The 15,189-nt window shown below is 36.8% G+C and overlaps 2 protein-coding genes across 3 annotated transcripts in view; both read right to left on the bottom strand.

Moving 5' to 3' along the window:
* The window catches only part of Chs2 (chitin synthase 2), a 110,538-nt gene extending 104,617 nt beyond the window's left edge, over positions 1–5,921 (bottom strand). For both annotated transcript variants that reach the window (XM_074180230.1, XM_074180229.1), the window contains exons 1-2: positions 5,812–5,921; positions 2,006–2,127 (exon numbers count right to left, since the gene is read on the bottom strand). In XM_074180230.1, coding sequence (XP_074036331.1) covers positions 2,006–2,061 — 56 coding nt within the window. In that variant the 5' untranslated portion in view covers positions 2,062–2,127; positions 5,812–5,921. The remainder of the gene's footprint in view (positions 1–2,005; positions 2,128–5,811) is intronic.
* A 3,884-nt stretch (positions 5,922–9,805) lies between these two features.
* Positions 9,806–15,189, bottom strand: part of LOC111509258 (glutamate receptor ionotropic, kainate 2) — a 65,194-nt gene continuing 59,810 nt past the window's right edge. The window contains exon 15 of the mRNA XM_074180226.1: positions 9,806–10,043. Coding sequence (XP_074036327.1) covers positions 9,849–10,043 — 195 coding nt within the window. The 3' untranslated portion in view covers positions 9,806–9,848. The remainder of the gene's footprint in view (positions 10,044–15,189) is intronic.

Below are 15,189 nucleotides of genomic sequence, written 5' to 3'. Positions count from 1 at the left end.
GATTTTGATCCAATAACTTGAACATAGTTCGATGTGGTTGTCGTCTTTCGGGATACAAGTTTGAATACATTTTCGATGTCCTAACACTGTTTCTATTGTATTTGTATTGAATTTGTATCATATCTCTTTTTTCTTCATTTGTGAAAGTCATTTTTCTCCAAAAATCACTTGTACAATAACAAAATGACATCGAGTGTGAAAAATTTAAAGTCAAATTCGAAAACATCGAAGCCTTTTATGATAAGAATTATTTTTTTTTCAATCTCTCCAATTTTTCGAAAAAAAATTATAACTTATGATGGAACTCTCATCTACAGAGTAGAGCAAAAAGAGCATACGTGGCTTATGAGCAATGTCGGAGGACAGTGGGACGCGCATGGGGTCTTTCACCCCATGTGGTCACCTGGATCTACACTGCAATAATAAGACCTATGTTAACGTATGGAGCCATTGCATGGGGACCGAAAGTTCTACAAGCAACGGCCATCTAAAAATTATATCAAATACAGCGACTGGCTTGTTCAAACATCACTGGAGCCATGAGAACAACACCAACCGCGGCAATGGAATTGATCACGGGTCTGACCCCTCTGGATCTGTACGTTAAGGAGGTTGCGTTAATGGCCATGGTACGATTGCGCACGGCTGGTGTAAACCTCGAAGTAGGAATGGGTCAATTGAGGCTGGGCCTATGGCGGGAAGTGCTCACTGCGCAACCTCTGCTGCAGGCAACCAGTGATGCAATTGAACCCAAGTTTGTGTTTAATAAACCCTACAAAATACAAATTAAGCAGAACACAGTCAGATGTTACAAATGCAATACGGATTCATGCAGACGGCTCGAAAACCAAAGAAGGCTCAGGATGTGGAGTGTACTCCAGGTCACTAAGCTTAAGGATTAAGTGGGGAATGGGAAGAAATACCAGCGTGGTCCAAACAGAACTGGCTGGTATCTCAATCGCCACAAAAGAAATAACCAAGAGAGGAATTACTGGCAAAAACATAACAATCTGCACTGATAGCAGACAAGCACTATTAGCCTTGAACAGGGCTAGTACTAGAGTGCCACCGAGATTTAGCCAAAGCCTCGGTAGATAATAACATTATCCTGAGGTGGGTGAAAGGGCACGACAAGAGTAAAGGTAATCGCATTGCCGACTCTTTAGCCAAGGAAGCGGCTGGACTAAGAATTTTAGGACCCAGTGGCACCCACGGCCTGATGACTTCGACAATTGCGGAACTAGTCAATTGTTACACCCATGCTCAATCCTTAAAGGGATGGGATGAAATCAAAGGATGTAATCTTGCCAGGATCTGACTGGCCACTGTCAATTAAGGAAACACCTCCATAATATGGGGCTAATAGAACACCTCTATGCAGGATGTGTGAACAGGAAGATGAGACTGTCGGGCATGTCCTGTGCGAGTGCCCGGAGTTATCGTCAATAAGAGAGTGTGTGTTCGGCGAGTCTTGGCCTACACCTGCCGATATAAAGGAGATGTCTCCCAGCGACCTGTCTTCCTTCCTGGAAAGGACAGGATGGACGATGACCTAGGAGGACAACTCTTCGGGAGGATGTACAATGGGTCACATGTGGCCTAAGTGCGTCGGCTTACACTCACTCTCCCTACTCTACAGATACATCATTGAAACGGTTAAATGTGGTTCTATTCAAAACAGGAAGAATCGAATGTAGCGCCCATAAGAAAAAATAAAGTTGATGATGTTGGCTGGGACACGAAACGTCGGATAGCAAATCTGAAAACACTAATATGTAGCAGGGAAAAAGTGGCAGATTGCTGATTTTTCTTAGATTCTTTATGATAGTAATAAACCTAAAACAAAAAATGGTAAACAGCTGTTCCTATTTTTCCTTCAGATAACTGGAAAGAGAAGAACATTTCATTATTCTTATCTCATTCTATTTTTTTCTGAAATCGTCCATTTCGAACTTCAATCTTTTAACGTCATGAACGGAATAGGAGAAATAAAAATATTTCTTACGTTTCCAAGAGCGGTTGCTCATCACTATCGCCTGAAAACTGATATCGCCTCTGCATATTTCAATTTTCTTGTGCTACATCGATATCCTGAAGATTTCGCTCGTTTTCCAAAAAATTTCCGAACTGAAAAATACAAAACAATTTTTTTATTCATTCACAGCGGGACAGCATGTCAAAAAGTAAGACCTAGTGGATCCTGGATCCTTAGCTCACATAAGTTTCTACTTTTGACGGAAACCACATGAAGAAAGAATAGAGAAATCATACATATGATAATTCAACCTCCTCTGTTATTGCACCGGTGTACGCAGTCTCACTGAGTGTGATCTTTCTCTTGCATATTTGCATAACCATTCCTTGATATTTGAGGTCGTTTTCAGCATGTTCTGATGCTTTGAGAAGCAGTTTTTATGTCATGTTTTCGGGAATGGGGAAGATTGCCTTTATAAATAAAGAAAGGCACGAAATCATTTCTTCATTTTAGAGTTAGTCTTTTATGATGAAACCCATCAAATATTTTGGTGAAGGCTTCTTCAGTTTTTGTTTTCAGTTCGCTGTACGTTTTGGCCATATGAATGAAAGCTGTATTATTACTGATACTTATCACATTTCCAGGGCAAAGAGGTCATTTATATACAGAGAGAACAGAATTGGTCCAAGTACAGTGCCTTGTCGCACTCTGTAACTCATTTTTTTAGGTTGATTCAAATGGTTGTCAATTCGTACTACTTGTTCTCTCCCATTCAGATTATATACGAGTAGCTAAAGTGTTGTACCGCACATTCATAAACACACATCGGAAAAGTCTATGGATATTTTCATAACATACTAAATATCATAAAAAATAAACGCATGAGGTCGTTTAATTTCGATTACATTAGTACACTCGACCACCCTGTAGATTTCTATGGGTTGAACAAAGCCTGCAAAAACGGTAACTGAATCTTTTATCAAGTTTTTTACAAACTGTAGGTTTTCGGCTAAAATGAATAATATGAAAGTGTCGATTTTGTACATTCTATGAAGTTCTTGCTCAGCAAATAAACTGGAAATATTGTGCTTTTACATGGAACGCCATCACTTACCATTGGCTGGTAAGAGCTGTAGGACTTCTTCAAGGTGGCATGCGACAAAATGATGTAGCTCTTCGTTTGGGGGTCTCCCAAAGTGTTATCAGTCGATTGTGGTGGCGTTTACGTGAAACTGGCAGTCCAGCCGAACAACATCCAGGGCGAGGACGCGCTACAACTGCAGTTCAAGACCGATTTTTGGTCTTGACCGCAAGAAGACAACCGACAATCACAGCACCTGAGTTGGTTGACGTGTTGCAGCAGACACACCAGGTAACCATTGGTCGTGATACTGTCAGAAATCGACTGCATGAAGCAGATCTCCACAACAGAAGGCCACTTTTGTCGAGAGGCAATCGCGGTAGGAAATTAGAGTGGTGTCAAGAATATCAAAACTGGGATGCAAATGATTGAGCCACAGTTTTGTTTACAGACGAATCCAGATTTGGATTTCATCCAGATTCTCGTCGAGTAAGACTGTGGAGACGACCTGGAAATAATGAACGTTTGAGACACGTCCAGGAAGTCCACACATACAGAGGTGGTACAGTAATGCTATGAGGCGGAATCATGATCAGCGGCAGAACCGATCTTGTTTTTGCAAATCGCTCCCTCACAGCTCGACAGTACCTCGACACCATTCTTCTACCTATCGTCCGTCCGTTTGCTGGTGTTGTTGGTGAAAACTTCCACCTAATGCACGATAATGCTCGTCCACATGTCGCGCGTCTAGTGACTGACTGGCTCACCAACGAAGGAGTTGATGTATTGCCATGGCCAGCAAAATCACCGGACCTGAATCCCATCGAGCATATGTGGGACATGCTTCAACGAAGAATTACTCCACATATGGGGAACATTCACACAACGTTTCAATTGAGAGAGCTTTTAATCGCTGAATGGGCAAATGTACCTCAACAAGACATTGACAATCTCATTTTGTCGATGCACGATAGATGTAGGGCCGTAATAAACCAGCGTGGAGGCCATACTTTGTACTGATTCCATTTTTTTTTGTATTATGATTTTTTTTCGGGGTGTCAAAGAAGAGCCATATTTTTTTTTAGTTTTGCTTGTATGCGCACTCAGTATTTTTGACCATTTAATAAATTTTGTTGTAAGTTACATTCGTTTAATAATCACCCATCAACTTTTTTTCCCTAAAGCAATCTAAAAAAAAATTATTGCCATTTTTACTAATATCCCTAGACTTTTCCAATGTGTGTATTAATGTGTACTGTTGTACGTTAGAGACCAATACCTCAATGTATACAAATTGTAACTTTTTCTGAGGTAGGTACATACCAATTTCGAATTGACTGATCTGAGACAGTTGAAAGACTGGATCAAAAAGAAATGATACTGAGTATAAAAAAATGTTGAATATCCAAAATAAGTGATGAATTCAAAAAAACGAACAAGAAAACCACGTCAGTTTCCGTTTGAAACAGTTTATTTCGAAAACGGTTCAAAATAGAAATAGTATTATCTGAACAAAGTTAAACTTGAATTGGATGTAGAGCTCAAAAATGTTGAAATATACAGGGTGTTCCATTTGAAAAAATTGAGTTCCACTCATTTTTTCATGAGATCAAAATATCTGCATTTTTTGAAGACCCTGTATGAGGCAAATGAAAATATGACTCGGAGTGAAGATCCTCATAGTATCACTCCACTCCATTTCGAATTTGATCGTTTGAGTACAAGAGAGTTCAATATTATCAGCATTTATGAAAGTTCATGTTTGGTAAAAAAAATATCGAAATTAATTTATATCTTCTAAACGGTAATAGATAGGTATAGAAAAATAGTATATTAATTTGTTGACAAAGTGATGATGAATCATAATATGATATTATATACGGGGTGTTCTATTTGAAAAATCAAAGAAGCCGCTACTTTTTAGTAGAAGCGACAACGCCGCTCCGTCTGAAATATTTTGGGCGTGTAGGTCATATTGACTTATGCATACTGCGAACTTTTCAGGTTGATCCGTTGAATAGTTTGTCAGAAACGGCTAATTAACGCTTATCATGAAAAGCCCTGTATAAAACTGAAGTTATCACATACTGACATATGCCGATTTGTCATAACAAATCGTTTGACGACCTCAATCTCTTTTGCTTGTCAAAAATATAATTTACAGGTTCAAATACTATCAAAGTTTCTTGTTCAAATTCTTTTACTACGGCTTATAAATATTACTTTATTACTGTAGAAAAAGGAAAAAAATATTGAGATGAGTTAGTCATGTTCCTTCTATTGATCTCGATATCTACGAAGTAATCAGAGAAAAATAAAAAAATGAATGGTACACGGATACATCTGATGCCAAATCCCGTTTTTCACTTACTCACTTAACCTGTTACTTGTTTATTGCATCAAGTTCAGATAAAGCTTTGATGAAATATTTGAAAATTTGGTATTCTCGGAATACTCAGTATGGGTTTTTATCAATGAGAAGTGAAAATATATTATATATTCATTTTCGCTTTGGTAACCATTCACAACACTTTGTCGCCAAAGAAACAGTTTCTATATGTAGGAATTATCATTCATAACAAAAGAAAGAAATAGTGAATCAGAGAATTACTTAATAGTTCTCATTCATCGAATATTCGTAAACAATTTCAGCTGATAGATTTTTGGAAAATTGCTTTGTGTGAAGCTGAATAAGCAACAAGAGCTATATACCTGAAACAAATTCAACAATAATAGAGAAATCAACTTGACTCACTTGTTTATAAAAATTATCACTGGATCCAATGATATCTGTTACACTTTTAAAACAAAAATGTTTAATACAAAGTGAATGTCCAATCCATGAATTTCACATCTTTATCTAGCAAAGATTAGATATTAAAATTTTCCATATCTGGATATCTATTGTTTGTTCTTGCTCGATTAAATTTCAGAATGGTTTGTGGAATTGGTGATTTCATCAATATTTCACAATATCAGTCTCTCCGGCAGGAAATAGGACGAAATCTCGTTTTCTCTAGAGAATAAAAAAACTGGATATCTGTTCTTGATCGATTCAAATTCAAACCTACTACATTTATGAAAATATTTTCTATGAATGATTTCTGTGTTAGGAATCACACATTAAAAGACCAGACCCCGTAGATTTTCAGCTCGCACTAGTTCGTGTTTTTGAGGATTGTCATTCATATAGGGACACTAGCGTTAACGAATGAATCCACTTCGCCACCAGTTTGCATTCACATTAAATTATGATTGAGGTGTCATTTCGCCCAGAGCAATCAACGATCTGAGCCAAGTTGCGCAAACAATAGTTTAGACTATTGCATTTACTTATTCGAAATTGAAAAGAGACGGGGCTGAAAGTCATTTGAAAAAATGTAAGACTGATATTTATAGTTTCATCTGAGCGCGAAAATACGGGCAGCAACAAAAAATATAATAATAATCTGGCCATCTGGTCAGAGTTTTCAACTGATGGCTGGACGGAGAGCAGCCGATTCCGGATTGGTTTGTCGAGGGGCGGACCGTTCTCATCCCCAAAAGCGGAGATTTGCCGATTCCTAAGAATTACAGACCGATAACATGTTTGAATTCGTATTATAAGTTGTTTACAAGCATCTTATACACACGAATACTCACCGCTCAGATGCCTTGCGGTACCCGTCAAAATAATGAGATGCTTGGCGAACTTGCTTCACCACAACATGGTCAAACAAGAGTCCAAACAGGGTGGGTCACTTTCAGAAGGGGTGTATTTCAGGGTGATTCCCTCTGTGCCCTTCTCTTCTGCATCTCATTATTGCCACGTTGCGCTCAGAAATACTCGAGGATATAACTGTGGCCCTCCCGGAAACCGGAGGCAGAAGGTCCCATTTGTTTTATATAGATGATCTTGAACTTTATGCCTCTGGAGAGAAGGATCTCCATCAGTCCTTGAGAATGGTGGAAGAGAACACGCATGCTATCGGTATGAAATTCGAGAAATACAAATGTGCAATGGTCCATCTAAAAAGAGGACGATGCGGGGACTACGGAGAGGATGTGCAGCTCGTAGATGAAAGCATCCTACACTGAAGAACTCTATACGCGGCAAGTATAAGCAAAAACTTCGACAGATCTGGTCATCGGAACTGTCGGGAAAGAACAAAGTAGCTGCAACAAATATGCTTGCCGTTCCAATCTTACTCTACTCGTTTGGAGTAGTGAAATGGACTTGGCGGGAGCTGTATCAACTGTATCAACCCGAAAAATGATGCATCCCAAATCGTCCGTTCCACGGTTGTACTTCCCCCGACAACAGGGTGGCCGTGGACTTTTGAGTTTGGGGTGTCTACATGACAGAATGGTGACAGCAGGAATTGGAGCATTTCTCTTCAAGGCAGCTGCCCGAGCAGCTGATGAACTCGGTATAGTTTTCGACACTGAACGAGGTGACTACAAATCTGTCACCGAGTTGGAACCCGTTCAGCAAAAATCCCATATAAAAGCCGCAAAGATCACCTCACGCCTGTGGAAACACAAGGATAAGCCAATGCATGGGGTCTTCTTCGATAACACTGGAGACCTTCGCTTATCAAAGCGCCTGACTTTCGCTTTCCTCAGGTCGAGTGGGCTGATGTCGGAAACTGAGGGGTTCATCATGGCTTGCCAGGATGGTGTCTTCAACACTTCAGTCTACCGCAGTCGTGTGATGGGTATAAAGGTTCCCGACACAAGGTGCAGGGCCTGCCGCGAGGCGCCCGAGATCCTAATGCACTTGCTTTCAGCATGTCCAGGATATGCGGTGTCGGCCTATATCCATCGACATAACGAGGCCCAAAGAGTACTATATTACCATCTAGCGCACTCTTACGGTATTGACGAGATACCGGTGTTGCTCTACAATCCGGGGGATATTGAATCCGTTGTGGGAACGAGAAGTGTTAAATTTACAAGCTAATAAGCCTGATGCAATCCTTTTCGACCAACAGAGCAAGGCGATATTTGTCGTGGAGTTTTCAGCTTCTGGCGAGACGAATATCGTCAGAAAAGAGAAGGAAAAACGGATAAAATATCGAGATTTTCTCTTCGAACTCCGCAGACTCTATACAGACCACTCTGTTAAGATGGTTGTTCTTATTATTGGAGTCCTTGGCGGAATGATGCCCTCTCTACTCACGAATCTTAAAATCATACCGGCCTGCCGTAATAAGGCAGTAACCTTAGCCGGACAGATGCAGAAGGCTGTTATTCTTGGCTCACTGCGCTTGCTCAGGGCACATGATCCTCGGACCCAATGATTACTTACCCCACGGTGTGAGGAGTGATCGTTGGTTGATAATGCTGGCGGGCCCTCCCGAATGTATCGGGGATTTGGGGATACGGCCTGACCAGCGTTTACTTCGGTTAAAAAAATATCTATTCACAGAAAAAAAAAACATTTTACATAAAAAATTACAAATGTGAATTAACAGCGGGTACACGGAAGCAATGTGAATATTGCTTGTATGTGTTATGGCCATCCTAACGCTGATAGTGATGAAGAAAAACCTACATGAAGGAATATTATTATATACATCAATTCACAAACATTAGCATGAGTATATGCTGACATTTTGATAATTACATTTCATTTATATTAGACATATATTCGCGTACACATATACATACATATTTACACATATATACACACGCATATATACACAAATATTATAAAACTGTATCACAATCGGGTTTACTTGGGTCGATGTCAAGTAGAATTCTTAATCGTATGCATCACTGTAAGTCTCTGCCGCTAAACAAATTCCAGTTATAGCACATAAATAACTAATCTATATACATACATATATTCACACGTATATACATACAAACATTATTATTTTAACCTAAGTGTTAAAAGGAAGGTTTTATTTTGTGAGTGAAAAAGTTTGCGAAACGAGCGTAGCGAGTTGAGCAATTTCACGAACAAAATTAAACTTACTTTTAACACAAATATCATACAAAGTTTTTTTGTACAACAGTCCTGTTTCCATAATAAAATTTAAGATAAATTTAATATTTCTATAACAACATATTTATACATCTCTTGTCAGTTAACTATTTTCATGTTATCGCATTTGCAATGAAGTGGCCGTGTCAGGTGACGCCGAATCACCTGGTTACCAACAAACAATATTTTTACAGCTCAAGCGTTTTATTCAAAGTCACATTTAAAGTTCTTGCTGATGTTTAATGTCTTGCATAATGAAGAACGATATTGAGGAATTGTGTGTTCCTGACAATATTGAAGAAGCTGTAAAAAGAGCTTCAATTGAATTGTTACGCTCTTCTGTTATGAATCATCAACGTTTTTTTCTGAAATACTCAAATTATAAATGCAGCGTCAACCCAGTTGGTATAAAAACGTTTGGGGAAATGCCTGCATTTGCATCATTTTTTGGGTTTTTACGTCGAGTTGATACAGCTCCTCTCGCATCCACTTCATCAGTCCAAACGAGTAGAGTAACATTGGAACGGCAAGCATATTTCTTATAGCAAATTGGTACCCGACAGTTCCGATGACTAGATCTGTCGGAGTTTGTGCTGATACTTGCCGCGGAGAGAGTTTTTCACTGCAGTGACCTTCTGCGAGTGACGTTGTTCCACCCTGAGGTAAATATACCTCTCTTCGGCATTCAGATGCTGTACAATTGTTATCATTATCATTATTATTAGCATCATATTCACTTGAACATTCAATTCCAGGGGTCAGTAAATGAGATGACGGATTCGATTCAAACAACTTTATTGAGTGAAATATTCTAAAACAATTTATTGTTGAGCAATTGTATTGAGATTCATGAACGAACTAGCACTGTTCAGGAAATTATGTATCCTGCTTTTATTATCAGTTCTTACACTTTTCTCAGAAGATGATTCTGACAAAACGGGCTTGATTTTCTTTCTAGTTATCCACACATTTGCCGCAAATTTCATTTCCAGCTTAAGAGCTTCAAAATATGACACCTAGAAAAGAAAAAAGTATTACTCTTGATGAAAGGGAAAATTATACACTTTAACCACTTTAGAATGGTGGTAGACTATATTGAAATATCTGATGGAATCTATCTATCAATTAACCAGTGAAATTGAAAAATATAAGTATCATTGAATATTTCAACTCATAACGAATATTGTATACAGGGTGTAACTGAATAAGTGTAAAACATTTGAGGAGGTGATTCCTCATAGAAAAAAAGATAGGATCTTTCCAGCAGTACTAGTAAGTAAGTAAGTAAGTAAGTAATTTTATTCAATTTTCATGTCAATCAATCATTCAGTTACATGATTTGTTTTCCGTGCGATTTACATTTCAATTCAATTACGATTCACAATTCAAATGTCTTATCATATAACCATATATTACACAATCTGTAGCCACCTAAGCTAGGCTTGTGTCGTGGCTACAGACTGATATAAGGTGTGTTATATAATGTATAATAAAATAAATACAAAAAAGAGAAAACTAAAATAGGTCGTTTGGTTACATAATACTATCCACCTCACTAGGTTAAAAACCGCAGTTGGAGAATGATGGGTATAGTGAGGAAATAAGAAGAGAGAAAGACAGAGCAGGTAATTTAGCTCAAACATTTTCAAAGATATCCTGCAATTGATCATAATAATATCTGATGAAAACTTTCAGTTCCTTCTTCAATTTATGATAATTATTAATATTCTTCAAATGGAGTGGTAGCTTATTGTATAATTTCGGGCCAAAATATGTCACAAATTTCTGGTTATGACTCAATCTACAGCGTGGTATGGTAATTGCTTGGTTGGAGGTCATTCGCGTATTATATTTATGTGAAATGCTGTTAATGAGGTTCCTACAAATCCATAATAAACATTGATGAGCGTATAATTTTCTGACTTTGAACAAACCACTTAGTTCATAAAGTAACTCTGTAGAATATCTCCTATCCTTTTTCAATGCGATTTTGATCAATGTATTTTGTATAACATCAAGATTATGTAGTGATGTTTTGAATAAGCCACCCCATACTAAGATGCAGTATCTAATCATCGACTCCACCAAGGCACCGTACACCGTCAGTATGACATCTCTACTTAGGATACTTCTTAGTTGGTAAAATTTCCAAATCAGTTTGCGGAGTTTTTTCACTATGTGATCTATGTGATCATTCCAGCGTAGAAATTGGTCGATCATGACACCTAAATATCTGATAGAATTTGTTTTATATATTCGGGAACATCCACAGTTTTGGTTTTCTGTACACGTAAATTTGTGAATCTTAATGAAGTTTTCGTCAGGTTGATCTTTTCTTGTTGAAGTGAAAGTTATAAATTTAGTTTTATCTATGTTAAGACTCAATAGATTATTACTTAGCCAATTATATATCGATGTCATTCCTTTGTTTGCGTTTTCATATGTTTCATTCCAAGTTCGTCCCACAAATACTACCGCAGTATCATCGGCGTAGGATAATATTTTTCCTTCAAAATTTCTGATATTAAAAATATTGTTTATATAAAGCAAAAATAAAATAGGGCCTAATACTGTTCCCTGAGGTACGCCCATGCTGACGGGTAGCGAATTACTATATGAATCATTAATTTTTACTATCTGAATTCTGTTAGATAAGTAATCTTTGAAAATTTCGAGAGGCATTCCTCTAACTCCAATGTCCTGTAACCGCTGAAATAGGATATCATGATTGACGGTGTCGAATGCCTTGGCTAAGTCTAAAAATACAGTGATGCATTTTGCCTGATCCTGAAAACTATTGAAAACAGTATTTGCCAATTCAAAAACTGCTCCTTCAGTCGATAAATTTTCTCTGAATCCATATTGAGATTTGGAGAGGATCCCATTTATGTTACAATAATCAACCAGTCTATTTTTTAAGATCTTTTCAAATATCTTAGCAAAGTTATCAATAACTGTTATTGGTCTGTAGTTATTTGCTTTATGTTTATCCCCAGATTTATAAATCGGAGTTGTGATAGAGTCTTTGAAAGCGGGAGGAATTTTACCAGTCAAAAAAATTGAGTTGAAGATATGACATAATGGCTTTAATAGATAGATTTTAAATGTTTTTACGAAGAATACTGAAATTTTATCTGGACCAGGTGAAGTATTGTATTTCAAACCGGAGATTATATTCATAGTTTCAGTTTCAGTTACAGCGTGCAAGAATAACGAGTTTTTAATGCTTCTTTGAATTTCCGATGTTGGCTGGGCCGGTTTTTCTATTTTTTTCGACATGTTTTCACCTACATTTATGAAGAATTAGTTGAATTCATCTGCTACTTCTTTATCTGAGCTACATAGTTGGTTACTGTCGTTAATTATGTCAAATTTCCGGGATTTACAGAGAGTATTTTCATTTGTAATATCTTTAATAGTCTCCCAAATTTTCTTAGTATTTTTTCCGGCGTTATTAATTTTATTTTTGTAATATTCGTTTTTTGTTGTCCTGATTAAGTTACATAAAAAGTTTCTGTAGCGTTTGTATTTATTTTTATGTTCTTCTGAAGGATTCTTTACTGATTTTTGTTCGAGGTAGTCCCTATGCTTTATTGAGTTGAGTACGCCGAGCGTCATCCAAGATTTAAATTTGGTATGTTTTCGTGTATTATTTGATTTAATTTGTGTACTACTATCGATATGTAGTAATATTTGGTTAATAAAGCATGTGAAAGCTAGTTCCGGTGCATCTGTTTGGAATACTGTTTCCCAAGTTTCATTGCACAAGAAGTGTTTCAATTTATTGTTGTTGACGTAGGAATTGGGTATCGCGGGAGTTTCGTCTTTGGATTTTTTTTTATTCATATTCAATTCAGTTTTAATGGAAAGTAGTAAAGTATCATGGTCACTTATATCAGTTTTGAAAATATAAGTCTTTATATCCATTTTCTTATATATATTTTTGTTCCTAATTTTAATATATATGTGATCGATCAAACTTAGACCTCTCGTTGGCTTGTTTAAAAAAGAAAGAAATCCTGCCTCTGCCAGCATGCATATGTATCTGTTAACCGTAGTTTCTGTTAAGTTCAAAATATTTACATTTATGTCGCCCATAAATATGTTCACATCGCTCATATTTTGGGTTGAAAAATAACTCTCTAGATCTGAGAGATACATATCCAGATTTGTTGAGGGGGGCCTATAGGAGCATGTTAGTGAGTATGTGATGTTATTGATTTCATATGAGATTTCTATTAGGTTCACTTCAGATAAGTGTTTTATGATTGTTGAGTACGTAAGATTACTATTTATATATACTATTACACCATCGTTTTGGTTAAACTGTGATTTATTATATAGAATATCAAAATTTGGGATTTTAAAGTTTTCGAAGTCTTGCAGTATCCACGTTTCAGATAAGATTATTATATCCATATTTTTTGTTTGTATATTTTCCAAATATATTAGAAGTTCATCAAAATTTTTGTTTAGACTCCTGATGTTGAAATGAAATATGTTGAAAATTTGCTTACCACTCCATTGATTTTTACTCTCTTCGAAATTGTGACAAACTGTTGTTTCCATCTCCTCATCATTCTCCATCAATTCCAAAAATTCCAACATATCAGTTTTGAAGTTTAAGCGAATAGTGATTTAGCAAGTAGATATCAGAAATTGTAAACTGGATGAACTTCTCTTAAAAATTGAACGTATGCCTCACCATTTAATCGAGGAGGTAGAAAATGAGGCCCAATCAAATCATCCCCAATAACTCCAAGTCACACGTTGAGAGAAAACTGTTCTTGATGGTTAGTTTCGACAAAAACGTGAGGGTTTTCATCAGCCCATATGTGGTAATTATGAAAATTAATAATCTTGTCCCGAGAAAAACTACATTCGTCTGTGAATTCTATCGTCTTCAGAAAGTCACAATTTCTTCTAATCATTTCCAGCATCTAATTGCAAAATTCAAGACGGTTCGGAAAGTCTCGCGGTAACAGAGCCTGTACTCGTTGCAGATGGTAAGGGTATGAGAGTTGTTCCTTAAAAATTCGAAATACCGTCATATGATCAAAATTTAGCTGGAAAGCAATCTTTCTAGTACTGGTAGTAGGTTGTTCTTCATTCAAATTAAGTACTGCTTCCTCAAGCTGTGCTGTTCGTACTTCTCAATGGCGACTACAACCCTGCGTTCTTTTGTCGAATGAACCATATTCTCGTAATCGTTGATGAAGTCGAGCAAATATTCTATGTGAAGGATGCTGTCGTTGAGCATATCTTCTAGAAGCTTCTAACCCATTCCCCTGCGACAGACCGTAAACGTAATGCATATCAGTCATTTCCTCATTTGTGTATGCCATTTTAATAACAAGGGAATTATTAAAGTAACAAATTAAGAACAGAACAACAACACACAATTGGTATTATTTCAACTTCGAAAATTACACAACATATCACAAAAAGTTACATTGGAAATAAATTTTAGGGGTTGCGTTTTCCACCCCTCACAATCATAGGGTAAACCAAATGAATTACTGGCTGAGTGTCTTTTTGGTTGTACAAAACTTCAGGTTAATTTCAATATTGTAACTTTTTTAGTGCTTGTGAAAAAAATTGTTATACAAATTTTACGTAATCCCTTTAAGGGGCTGTATCTTAACAAGGGATGCTCCAATGAAATTTCTTTATATGAAAGATCCTATCTTTTTTTCGATGAGGAATCACCTCCTTAAATATTTTACACTTATTCAGTTAGTATTATATGAATATTAATAGAGTTCTATCCCGACACCAAACCGTTATTCTAACAACTCGAAACGTGTTTCAATCACCAAGTGCTTATCTTCAAGAGAAATATTGAAATGAATCTACATACAGTATTGTACTTATTTATACCATAGATACCTCTGCTAGGTACCTGCATCTTAATTGACTTAAAAAAATTAATTTCACAATGTTGCCTTATCTACTAGTCAGGTAAATTTCATAACTAAAAGTATCATTTCAACAAGCTATATAGTAAACTTTCAGGTATTGGTCCATCGTCATTCATAATATTATTTCGTCAGTTACCTGACATCTGTTCTTCTTCAAAGAAAAAGGGGTTATATTTGGAGTCTCCCATCAATATGAACTGGAATTATTGTAGTCACTCTGAACCACGATGAGTCATTATAT

This window comes from Leptinotarsa decemlineata, unplaced genomic scaffold, assembly GCF_025532065.1.
Source record: "Leptinotarsa decemlineata unplaced genomic scaffold, Ldec_3_MD MMD2_tig00026294_RagTag_RagTag, whole genome shotgun sequence".
NCBI lineage: Eukaryota > Metazoa > Arthropoda > Insecta > Coleoptera > Chrysomelidae > Leptinotarsa > Leptinotarsa decemlineata.
The sequence above is the reverse complement of the archived record's forward strand: the minus strand, read 5'-3'. Positions and strand labels throughout refer to the sequence as shown.